Source organism: Egretta garzetta, unplaced genomic scaffold (genome assembly GCF_000687185.1).
Source record: "Egretta garzetta isolate BGI_Z169 unplaced genomic scaffold, ASM68718v1 scaffold94, whole genome shotgun sequence".
Classification (NCBI taxonomy): domain Eukaryota; kingdom Metazoa; phylum Chordata; class Aves; order Pelecaniformes; family Ardeidae; genus Egretta; species Egretta garzetta.
Window position 1 is genome coordinate 5,792,218 of NW_009259683.1, and position 12,738 is coordinate 5,804,955.

A 12,738-nucleotide genomic window follows, 5' to 3' on the forward strand; every position below is an offset into this window, starting at 1 on the left:
CCCGCTGACAGGCCTGTGTGGAAGGACCCGGGCGTCGGGCAGGCCCCGTGGCCCTGTTTCTGTACCGCTGAGCGGTCAGCTGAAAGTTTCTCCCCCTCAGGGTGTGTCAGTGGCCCGGCAGGTACCGCCGGGGGTTAAACCGTGCTCTTCTGGTTGCCGGCAGGGCCGCTTCCCCGGCTTAACTGAAAAAATTGAGAAAACTTCCCCGCTAAACAGCTTAGGATAATGTCATCGGAGTGAATTAAGATGTTCTCAATTTGCTGGCATGTTGTCAATCAGTCAAGTACGTCTGACTGTGACTGTCCACCCTCTTATGGATACGTTGGAGCGTGGGGACGGGATGATTTCTCACCATGAAAAGTTATCAGCAATAGCCTGAAGCAGAGACTTAAAAAATACCGGTATATGTTTTTAATGGTCAAGATTTAGATTTCTTTTTTTTTAAAAAACTTATTTTATGCTGTCCTTTAAAACGAATTCTATATTTCCCATTTGGGATTTCTTTTAACTTTACGAAGAATTCATGAAAGGCTTTGCTATCCTGAAACAATTTAAGTTTCAGTGGGAGTATCTTTTGAGAACTTCTGTTTCTGCCACAGGAACTTGTGCAGCTCTAAGCCATTCAAATTACCCATGCTTTTCAAAATCTTCCCTCTGAAATTAAGTACTCGATTACGTGGCTGGGCACCTGCCAGAATCTAGTGTAGCTTATCACCTTTGAAGACTGTTCTTTTTTTAAACATTTTGATTGTAACAGTTAGTGCTTGAAACGTATTAATCTTGCCACCAGTCTTCTCGTCTTTAAAGTGCTTCTGCCAGCTGTCCTAGCTGTTTCCCTAACTACTGTTTGTAACTACATTATTTGCATATCATACCATCTGTAGGAGAATCTGCATGAAAGGCCAACAGAAAGAAGGAAAGCTTCTGATCATTTCTCCTCATGGCATAGATTCTTAATAATTTTTTAAAAAAATAAACAAATTAGCCTTAGAGAGCCTTTCCAGACCTTGGCAGTTTCTGTGGTAGTACTGTATTCTGGAACTTGTGATCACATGAAGCAGGTCTATGTGTTTTTGTTTTAGAGCTGTTTTTGTTGTGTGAAGCTGATCTTAGAAACTCTTCCATATTTTAAGTGCTTTTAGGATTTTTTTCAGGGGAGGGTGTGATGCAGATGCGGTCATTCCAGACTGTGCTTTGTTTTTTGTCATGGTGCCTCATCTTCACAACTTGTCCTTCTCCCCATCTTTATCCAGTCTCCTATGGAAAGAGCAATATACAGGTTTGTAGTTTGAAGTGAAACTGAGAACACCTATTTTCCCTCAAGGGGGATGTTCTTTCAGTGTCACTATGATCAACAGCCTAAGTTATATACAGGTATCTAGTGTTTGTACAGTATTTACAGCTTCAGCTTTTCTGGAAGAAAACAAGATGGTTTCTTTAGTGCTGTCTATAGAACTGATGTTAAGAAGAGAATGGAATGGTTTACCAATGATCTTCAAATCTGTTTTATTATTATGGTAGCATAAATGCTAGGTAATGCATAATACATCTCTACAACTGTAATGGTAATATTTTCAACTTAATTTGCTTTCACATGCAATTTTGTTTTGGGACTCAATGCAAAATGAGCTTAACACCTGTTAATTTTATAATAGCATAATTATGGAGTAAGCAGAAATCCAGCAGGGTGGAGATAGGATAGTGAGGAAGAATTAATAGCTTGGAACTTTTAATCCTTACTTATGGAATTATCAAAGAGAAAGAAGTATAAGTATGGTTATAAGGGTTATACAATGTAAAAATTCAATAACCTGATTCCCTTTTAAAAAAATGTGGGAGTGCTCTCTTTTCTTTTCTAGGTCAAGTGCATGAAAGTTAGAAACTAGAGTAGTTCAAACGGCATGAGCTGTTCATTCACTGACATGTTTAGGTTCTAGTAATCTTTAATTATGTAGTCTCCTGATTCTTTTTGCTCAAACTGTTCATGTGAAGATGTATGGTAATGGAGGAAGGAAGGGAGCTCTGTAATATCTTTACTATTCATTAAGCAACTCTTACACAATATGAAGACTGCATTGAGTTGATAGTTATTAATTTCTGCATGCTCTTCTTCGAGGATGCTTCTTAATGGATTATTTTAATGGCTCACAAGTATTGATTCAGCACCTCTTTGAGATGAGGGAATATTGTTTTCCCGTCGGTAAAATTAGTGTAATAAACAAGATGTGATCTGGGGTCGCAAAAAATAATCAATGGGGGAACAAAATTAGAATTCAAGTTCACCTGCCTCCATGCTGTGCTGTTTTCTCCAGAAAATAATGTGAGTTGGATGTCTATATTCAGTGGCCATTATGAGCGCTGGGCGCTTCTTCATATCGGGTTCTGTTGAGAACATGCAGTTAATGTCTTTTTGTTAGCCTGATAGTCACATTGCAGTGAGGCAGTGACAGATCAATATTGTGCTCTTCCTCTTCTCCTTGGTCTTTTTGCCTACTATTTCCAACTTCTGCAACAAGTGGAGGAGCGATCATATGGATTTCCTTATCCCTGCTTAGCCTTGATTGATTGTTGGAGGACCGTCCACCCACTATGCTGAACAAGTAGGGGTCCTACTGGAAAACATACTAAGTGCTCCCGTAGTTAAACATGGTGATAATGGGAATAAACACACCAGGGGATGAATTAAAGTTGCACAGGGAACTTTCTGACTTGTGAGTGCTTTACTCTGAACCTAAACAATATTATATCTTTAATGCAAAAACAAATTCTGTCACACATGCTGGCAGGGTCATTATAGTTGCATGTCAGTGGCGCTGAAATGTTCCAGGCAGAAGCACAGCTTGAGCTCAGGGCTAACTGCATTAGTTGGAAACAGGAGGAAGCTGTTTCTGTAAAGTTGAAGGGGAAAGGTCAGTGTGGCAATGGGTTTATTGAGAGGATTGTTGGGATTTCACAATCCCATCCTCTCTTCTCTGACTTGTTCAAGTGGTGGGAGGGAAACACTGGAGACAGAAACAGGGTCCTCTGGTCATGAGTTGAACTGGTGGGAGGAGAAAGTAGTTTTGATGCTCTACTCCTCTTTACACCTGGCAGATGTGTGGTAGTATATTCATTCCCTACCTGTGTCTCTGCACCTTCTAGATGATGCTTGAGATTTTGGAGTTTAGTGAAGGAAGCCCAGCCCCATTGTGTCTTGTCTTCTTTTGAAAAGGTATCCTCTGTCATGTTTATATTTTCAGGATCTTTTTGTGGGTGTTGGGCAAAGTGGATGCTACTTGGGTGTGGTTTTTTTTTTTTTTTTTTTTCCTTGCTGTCAGATTATTATTGGTTATGTAGATTGTTGGAGGCCTGCTCATTTTTATTTTTCCTTACTTTTTGATGCACGCTCTAAGTTTTGGCTTGTCCATAGCTGAGGATTTCAGAGGCTGCTTCTTCCCCAAAGCCATATTATTTCTCCTGTAATGTAAATCACAGTGATTGCTTGGACCATCTTGATTGGGGAAAAAAACCTAAATCTCAGATTTCTTCAGTAATGGAGATTCAGTTGGAGTTAAGAATTCTTTATTTTCTTAAAAGTTTTTGATGGTGTAACAATAATTAGATACATATATCGTTTATATCTTTTCCCTCTTGTCTTCATGACACCTGTGACTATAGTAAGGGTCCTATTGCTTTTTTTATTCAGTTTTACTTTCACACTTTGCCATGTTTCTAGCTTGTATCTTCTGTATTCATATTTTAAAAGTTACAAAGATTTCTGCTATGAAAATGGAATAAAAATCTTTTTCTAGTTCATATGGAACCTTATATCTAGTCACAATATCTATTTTCCTTGTTCTACTGAACAAAAACCCAAAGCAGAAACCAATGGTCTTGCCCTAGAGACTATTTTAATCCAAATATTATTCAGTTTGTTTAAATGCTTAGTCATATTGTCCAAACTGCCTTTTTTCAATGTGATTCTTCTTACTTTTTTCTTCACATTAATAATGTTTGCCCACTTGTATAGTTGCATCCTGGAAATAGCGTTCAGAAGAGGGCAAGGCAAGAAAGCTACAAAGTGGTGGATCCAATGCATGAGTTTGATTTTGCTTACCTTTTATTTTTGGGCACTACAGTAGTTACATTTACCCCTGATGCCCAGAAAACTAACTGCCCTTTTTTGACCTCTTTATTACTGTGGCTGGACTTGCTCCTTACATTTCTGTCATAGGAAAAGCCACCTAGGTATGGTGTAGCTCTTCTTCATTGGCTAGCTCAATTTTAAAAGGGTATTGTTTAAAATTTTACTCTTTCTTTTGAAGTATCATTTTCACTTTTCCAAGGCTTTAACAAATGCAGGTTCTTGCTGAAGTATCCATCTTTACAAGATAAACCTGCGTGATTATTATAGACAGCTTCTAAGGAGACATGTATTTACAGCTTTGGTAATATATATGTATTTCAGTAGTAATGGAATAAGAATGGAAACAGTGAGGTGAAAAAAGGCACAGAGGCATTCCTAGTTCAATTGTCTCTGCCATAAATTTGAGAATAAGTGTCATATATGGGTGATAAAAATGGCATAGGCTATTTTTTATATGCTCATTATTCACTTAGTTTGTCTTTTTCAATTAACGTGGAGTCTATCTTTCTCATCTGACTGGGTTTACGTTTCTTTCATAATCATATGTCAACAAACCACAATAGATGCAGCATAATGTGGCATACAGTGTAAATCTTTAGGTTAATCCTTAACATTTTTTATTACAGTTCATTTGGAATCACTTTGTAACTTGATCATGATTTGTACTGGTGTGGTTTTTTTAATGATATGCTTAATAGGTTACAGCTTGATCTTTTCTCACCTCTTTAATGTAGAGAGGATGCTCAACTACTCAGCCAATGAGATTAGATCTATTTTGAGATTAGATATCCTCGATTATAATATTTTTTTTCTTTAACTTCTTAAGACTTGTCTTCTCTGTTTATTTCATTTGAGGAGCCTTAGCAGTTTGGATGTACTGTTTTCTAAACCACTAACAAAACCATTGAGTGTCGACGTTGGTCATGGTACTCGCTTTGTATGTGGCAACATGGCAAGGTAGCCTTGCTTTTGGGGATTTAAGGTACAGCAGTTTCTAAAGGCTGTCCTTCCCAGGACTTTGTGCTAAAAGGAATGCTCACCTACTTGCTAGGCCGAATCAATGTGATATTTTTAGGCATCTTGGAGTGTCAGTCACTTTTATTTTACATAGTATGTTCTGTTTCTGTGTAAGTATATATTTTAAAAAGACAGTTTAGCAAACTCTGGAGAGAGACTTTTAAATATAGTTGGAAAGGAAAGGGGAGAGCAGAAGCAAAATCCTTGTATTTCTTGATTCAATAGGACAGGCAGTCACAAATATTTCTTGATAATTTGTGTTCAGGCCTGTCCCCTATTAATGATTTGCACAAAAACTTTGAAATAAAATTAATTAATTGTTTTCTAATACCAGCTCATGTAAAGCTGAAAGATGTGTTTTGTTTAATATCGGTCACTTTTGGACAGTGTGTGCGCACAAATGTGCCTAGCTTGCAGCTACCTTCCAAAATTCTCTGGCCTGCCTTCCCAAATTCTCTGGCTTTTGCAGCAGGCTTCTTGCTCTCTTAGCCCTTGAAGTGGAGGGGAGAGGTGGGAAAAGGCTGGTGGCTGGAGGAATTGTTCTGCTGATCTGCCATTCCCTTCTCGTGTGACTGGCACTGCATCCGCCAGGTGACCTCATGCAAGTGTCCCCTGTCATATGATGGATGACTGTCTGGCCCCGAAACAGGAGCATGCATTCTCTTCAGGTCGTGGACAGGGAACTGCGTGCATGCCCTGCCATGTGAGTGGGAACACACCTATCTCATCGCCAGTTTATAATTGTTCCCTGTCACTTGAATGGCATGAACTCACCAGGTGATGAAGAAGTGACTAACTTTTTGATAATGTGATAGACAACATTTTGGTTATCTACTGTAGGAGGGGAGAAAGGAAGACCCAGAGCACAGTCTGAGTGCTTCTGTGAGAGTCCATTTGGCCCACCCTGACACAAAAATGAGGTAGTTCTGTCTTAAATGTGTTTGTTTATTAAGTGTGACTTACGATCACGATATTGAGCCCTGTAAACTACAAAAGCGCTATGATTCGTTATGATTAGCACTCTTTACCGCAGCACATGCTTTGGGCTAAAAATTTACAACATTCTTGAAAAAGCCCATCTGCGTAGTTTCAGCCTTCATTAAAGAAAATAGCCCCAAAGACTTAAAACGATGAAAAACTTGCAGTGTTGTCTGTTTATAGGCATGGAAGTAAGAAGAACCACAAAATGTTTTAACAATGAAAAGCAAAATAAATAATAACTTTTTCCTTGTAAAAAGAATGTGGATGAAAATGAAATGAAAAGCGGCCTTTTCAGCTTTTGACTGTTTTATGAAATGGCAATTAGCTTTGAACTGTATGAGCCGGTTGAAGTGGACAGAGCTAGACTGTAGCGTGATTTCCCTTTTCTGTCAGTTTGTAACCTGTATTGACAGAGCAGTTTGTGCATGGATCGTATCAATTGGATCTTTCAGTTTGGCAGCTATTGTTTGTTTCTGGAGGCAAATAATTTCTCTGGGGCATGGTTCAGACCAAGTTAAAATTATGAGCTTTAAGGAACAGCAACAAATATTCAAGCTATCAAGCAGTCTTAACTTTTTTTAAGCTTGTGTGTTAAGAGCTGTTGAATAGCTTTCCAAAGTTTATTTCTCTCTGAAATGTTAGTGTTTTCAATGGAAACAGCTGAGTTTCTGCAATGTGTGATGCTAAATAGCTGCTCAGTTCGTTAGAAACAAACGATTTATGGAAATAGATAACACTCTGGATTAGTAAAAGTGCTTTTAAATCAGAAATCTGTTCAAAGATGTTTTCTTTTTGGAGTTTATCTTTTATTACTCTGAATTCCTCAATGGACCAATTGCTACTGAAGCATGAAAGAAACACATCTGCACTGAAGTGCTTGTGACTGGTGGCTTACACTTCCCTTTTCTGTATAGCATTAAACTAGCAGAGGAGACATCACATTTTGGATCTTCTTGGGGAAGGAAGAGAAAGTAAGTGACTAGAATAGCAGTGAGAAATGGGTAAATTTTGCTGTGTCTGTATGAGACTTGCATCTGTCATACTGAAGTCTTGAGTCCTGTCCTCATTCTAAGGTAAATCACTTTGAGGACTGTCAGAGACACGCGTGAACATTCCCTTATGTTGAGCCAGTGATGAAGCACTCTCTAACAGTAGGGATTGCTCCTTCCATATTTTTCCACAGTATGGAAGTACAGATAGTGAAGAGATGATCATAACTTAGATGACTTCCTTGCTTCTTGTACAGAGGACCTTAGTATAAGTTACTAATCTCACATGCATCTGGAGCGCGCTGAATGGATTTACAATGCTAGATCAGAAGGTGGCTTGAGTAAGATATATAACATTCTGTGTAACTCTGAGTAGATAAGAAAATCTGTGATACAGTAACATGTATTTTTCCAAGTATATTGCTTCTTTAGCATCCTGTTGAAGATCATGCATATATCAGGTCTGTCTTCATATTTTGGCATTGTGATGAATCAAGCTATATGCTTTCTCTGGACATATGGAAGTAATAGTATTCTGTGATGAGAACAGTGCATTCTCTTTGTGACTACCTAAGCTCACAGAAATTGTTTTATAGTCTCACAGGAGAGGGAAGCCATCCCAGGCATGTCTTCTCTGTAACTGCTGCTGCTCTTTAGAAACAATAAACTTATCTGGAACTTGTGCATGCTTGCTCTTTTTCTGTTTCTCTCCTTCCTCCCCCCCACCCTTCCATCTCATTACCTACTTTTACTGAGAAGAGATGAAGCATCTGCTTCAGCCCTGTGCCTCCATGGTTGAAAATTCTTTTATTACTTCTGCTTTTGAAGTCCAAGCTTTTCCAGAAAAGAACAGATTGTGTCAACAATGTAGTTAGTCCTCACATTGTCATATCTACAGTGTATTCTAAGCTAGAAGCGGTGATTCTTTCTTCTGAAAACAAAACAAAGGAGTATGTGGGGAAAAGAAACCAAATTATTTCAACATTTATGTTTGAAAAAAGCTTTGAGAGTCAGTCAAAACCAGAGATGACAGAGTTCTGAGCTGGGCTTTGAGCTTTTCCAAGAAGTAAAGAAGCCCATTGAGTTTAAATGAAGACTGCTGAGGCAAAGTTCTGTGATTAATTAGCATCCAAAGATTACTGTGCAAGCATCACTCCTTATTTATAAACGTGACTAATTCCTCTAAGCTTTCATATGTTGCTGCCTAGGTAGAACTTTGAAGCTGCTATCTAATTTTTGAAATAAATATGTAGGAGTATGAAGGAACAAATATTTAATCAGCATGTCCCTCCCAGAGTGAAAGGTTGGTCTGTACTGGAAAATCCTGTTGGGTTTGATTGAGGGAAAAACTGTTGGTGGTTTTGTTTTTTTGCCCATAGTAGTAAAAGTATCGGGCCTTTTGACCTAAGGGAGGTTTTGTAGATGGCCAGTGTCTTGGGATCGTGTGGATCCTCGTTTGCCTGCTTGGTCGGAAATTACAATAATTGGAATTTATGAAGATGTATAAATTTTTTGTGAGTTAGGACAAAATGTTTCCAGGGATGCTCAGTGTAGGGCATAGAGGCTGTTGGGGGTGTGTCTGGAGGATTCATTAATACACATGTTAAGTGCCTTTCCTTCTGTCCTTTTAAAGAAGGAATGCCATAGAACTGAGTGTGGGTCCCCACCCTTCAGGACTGCTTTGGAAGACGTAGTGGGGAAGATTCTCTGTCTTATTGGGAGGGGGATCAATATAATTCTTCAGAACTTGAAAACACTTTAAAAAATGAAGATTTTGCCACATCTTGTGATGACAGCAAGCCAATCTAAACATCTAAATAATAACCTGGTAAATTATTTATGAAGAATGATGTCTTTGTAACAGCTATGCTAGTGTTCTCAAAGAGTAACTTTTGATTTAATTTGTTTTCTTGCAGCCTGCAATATAAAGTGGGATATGTTTCTGTTGAACTTCTGTTTTCTAAAGAAAAAAAGCAGGCAGTTAAGGCTTTTGGTTATGAAATCTGCAGTATATATTAATTTGATGCTGTTTTAAAATGTAAACTTTTGCATGCAGGCATTTGAGTGTTACTTATGTATGCTTTCGCTTATTCACTGAACAGTTAGCTTAAATTTCTCAGCTGTATGGATAACAAGTGGGAATTTTTGGTCATATTTCTACTTTTCAGTTTTCAGGATAATTGTATGTTGATTGGTAACTATAAGAAACTTTTACAGTTCATCTTGGAAATTATTTTTGTTAACGAAGAAAACATACTACTGGAGGAGTTACGCTCCCCCAGATTCTCAGTCACCGCATTGTTTTTATCCTATGGAATGGATATTTACTATATTACATTTATACAGTCATACAGAATCAAAGCATTCCATAAAAGTTGATTAAAAATTACAGTGCAGGTTAGAGCTTTAGTTTGTGATTCTACAAGTGCAGGTATGCTTAACTTCAAGTACACACTTGGGCTTGACTACTTTGATATAGTTATTGTGCCTACCTAATTGTTTGCAGGATTAAGGTTTTGGATATGAACTTTTAGTCAAGTAGGGAGTTGGGAGGTGATGTGAGAACACTTGAAAATGCCGTAACCAGTAAGTGACCTATATTAGTAGTTGGGTAGGCGTTAGTGCTGAAGTAATGAATTACTCAACCATTTTTGTAACTTGAACTTCTGAAATAACATGTCAGTAATACATGCATAAAGGCTATTTCCATGTTTTAGCTTTATCCCTTACTTTAGGTGATCGAAAGCAGTTGTTATAGTACTGCAATTTATTAGGACTTATGTGACATAATTAAGTGAGCAAGAATCAAATGTCACCATAGGATTTGCTGTGCTAAGCATAAGTAGATCAGAGAACAAATGTATGCCATTTAGTATCTAAAATGTCTGTTAACGATGCTGTGTGTAGGCCTGAAAATAATTTTCTTAGTTTCTTCACAGTAGTATCAGGACAAACTCATTACAGCAGTATTTATCTTTTTTTGAGGTCTACTTTTTTTTTCTTCTTTATGTAGATGTTGACACGTTTATTTCCCAAACGCTAAAAGGAGAAAATCTATCGAAGAAAGCAAAAGAAAAAAGGGAAGTTCTTCTTAAGAAGATAAAAGATGTTAAGGCAAGGTAAGTGAGCTTCATGGCTTTAATGTGTTATGAAGTCACTTAAGTTATTACAGTTTTTATTGACTTTATTTATAAATGAAAATTTATTTATTACAGTAAGTTTTTACAGTCTTTTAATAACCCTTAACAATATTAACAATTAAAAATCTGTCTAGGTTCTGATTTTGTCAAATAATCTGCAGTGGCTCAAGTATTTATATCTATCTTGAAGCTGCTAGAATTTAGTAAGAAAGGGGAACATAAAGATTTGTCCCATTTGAATTGTTGTAATATTCTCAACCCTGATTGCAGGCTGGTTGGATAGAGCTTGCCTTCACCTCCGGTTTGGTAAGATTTGTTAAAATATGAGAAATATAATCCATTGAGAATATGAATGAGCTTCCTGTCACCATATTCAGCTGTTGTAAAACAGCATAATTCAGTGCTGACTTTGCTTTACTATATATCCTGTTGCTTAGCTCTGTAATAGAAAATTGAAACATTACTGGAAACTATTTATAGATCATAAGTTTGTTTCAGTAGTGTTAAAATAGTGAAGTACTACAACAGACCAAGCAGAGGGCTGTGGTTTCTTTTTTTTTTTTTTTTTAAATTTTAGTTTCAGGTATGATTTGAGACTCTGTTCTATTGTGTTTTAATTTCAGTCAAACAATTCAGCTGAAGAGATTTGGCTGTAGTTTTATTTGTGCTACAAAATTTTCCTTGCAAAATCTCTTTTTTTACAACTCTAATCAATTTGGGTGTAATCTGGTACTTGCTGTTCTTTTCCCATTGTTGCTTCCAAAGTGTTTTTCTACTGATCACTCCTGTTGGATACCTCCTAACCTTTACTTTGATGACATGCTCCTGCCTCTGTGGCAACTTGTTTACAATTTCAAAGACAGCACAATCATCTGGTGAAGGCATCATTCTTTTTATCTGCTAACTGTGGGAAGACATGAGTTGTGTCCCAAAACCTTGTAATTGAAGATTTGTGTGCCTTTGATTCAGGCTGTAAATGCATAGGGAACTACTTTGCCTTTTTTTTTTTTTTTTTTTTTTTTTTTTTTTTTTTTTCCCCCTGGTGCTTTCCCTTCTGGGTTATTGAGCTAACTGGGACTGTACAGATGACTTGCAGATACAGAAGTACTGACTTTTTTCTTCAGTCTTATGACTCAACTATAGTTTTTCTGGATGATGAAATATCAAAGGAAGTAACCTGCAGTTATGAGCGCAGTTGACACTGAATCCTTTGCTATTCACTTGCATGACCCCATGATGTCATGTCTTACTTTAATTTCTAATTCCTTCCTTGTCTCCTGTGATATTATTCACTGTTAACAGCGTTTTGCTTTTCATGCAGGCTACAAAATATATGCACTTCGTAGTCGTCTTTGATTTTTACATCCCACATATTGGGCTGTGCCGAACTATTACTGCTACTTGCTATGCAGGATTTCTTAGATCTGGCCTTTTATCTCTGTTTGTATTTCTCAGTTTCTTATCTCTAGACCCTTCCTTTCTCTCCTGCTCATTACTTGTAAGCATCTCCTTACTAACTAGCCTAATACACGCACTGCTGCTCGGTGTCCATAAAGATGGTCTTGGCAGCTGCATTGTATTTGCCAGTTATTTCTGGTGAAATCCTTTTCTTTTCACATAAACTCTAGTCCCTGCATGCTTCTTGAGGTGCCATTTTACATAACTCTGCCATGATTATTTAACTTTATACATCAAACTCTATCCTATGATTATTTTTGTTTCTGAAAAAAATACCACGATTTAGCTCTGAAGAAACAGTATTTTTTCCCTCTGGGATTGATAGAGGTGGCCTTTTTTTTTTTTTAAGGCATTAAATAAGTTGAGATCTTATTTGAAAATGTTTTTTGTTTTTATTTAGGCATGCAATAACTTTTGAATTTCTGGTTAATTATTAGTACTTTTTCATTTGGATTTGATAAATTATTGGAAAAAAACCCACTATTTGTAGATTGCTTCCTGCTGACCTACCGTGTTATTTTTAATGTATGCTTAGTGCTTTTACTTGCACACAAAACTTTTTGAAATATATTAACATTTAGAAGGATTACTAAAATTAAAGATGCTTTTTATGTTTCTACCTTAAAATATCTTGAGTAAATGTATGTTCCTAGAAAAGGCTGCTCACTCCAAGTTTGGTTTTGTTCCTGTCTCTTTTTGAAGCAACTGGGGATTCTCTTCACTGCAGAAGCAAAAGAAAAACTGCGTAAATACTTCAGCCAAAAGTAAAGACTTAAAAATCATTAAGGAAAACTTGCAGTGCTAAGTTTCAACTACAGAGCGTGTTGAAAACCCATCACTGTTTTATGCTATGCTCTAGTACCGTGGGTTTGCATGTGTGCGTGGCCTTATCTTGTTGTTTCTTCTTTCCGCAGTTATCCTCAAGAGTTCCAGGATAAAGGTAAGGCTCATGTATATCTCCTCCCCACCCCCCGCGGTGTATTTTTGTCCGCGGGCGGGCTCTCGGCGGAGGGAAGCGGGGCCGGCG

At 37.4% G+C, this 12,738-nt stretch overlaps 1 protein-coding gene across 1 annotated transcript in view; it reads left to right on the forward strand.

Annotated features, from left to right (window-relative positions):
- The first annotated feature begins 1,206 nt into the window (after positions 1 to 1,206).
- Positions 1,207 to 12,738, forward strand: part of SKAP2 (src kinase associated phosphoprotein 2) — a 117,138-nt gene continuing 105,606 nt past the window's right edge. Inside the window, exons 1-3 of the mRNA XM_035894062.1 lie at positions 1,207 to 1,279; positions 10,127 to 10,232; positions 12,626 to 12,651. Coding sequence (XP_035749955.1) covers positions 1,207 to 1,279; positions 10,127 to 10,232; positions 12,626 to 12,651 — 205 coding nt within the window. The remainder of the gene's footprint in view (positions 1,280 to 10,126; positions 10,233 to 12,625; positions 12,652 to 12,738) is intronic.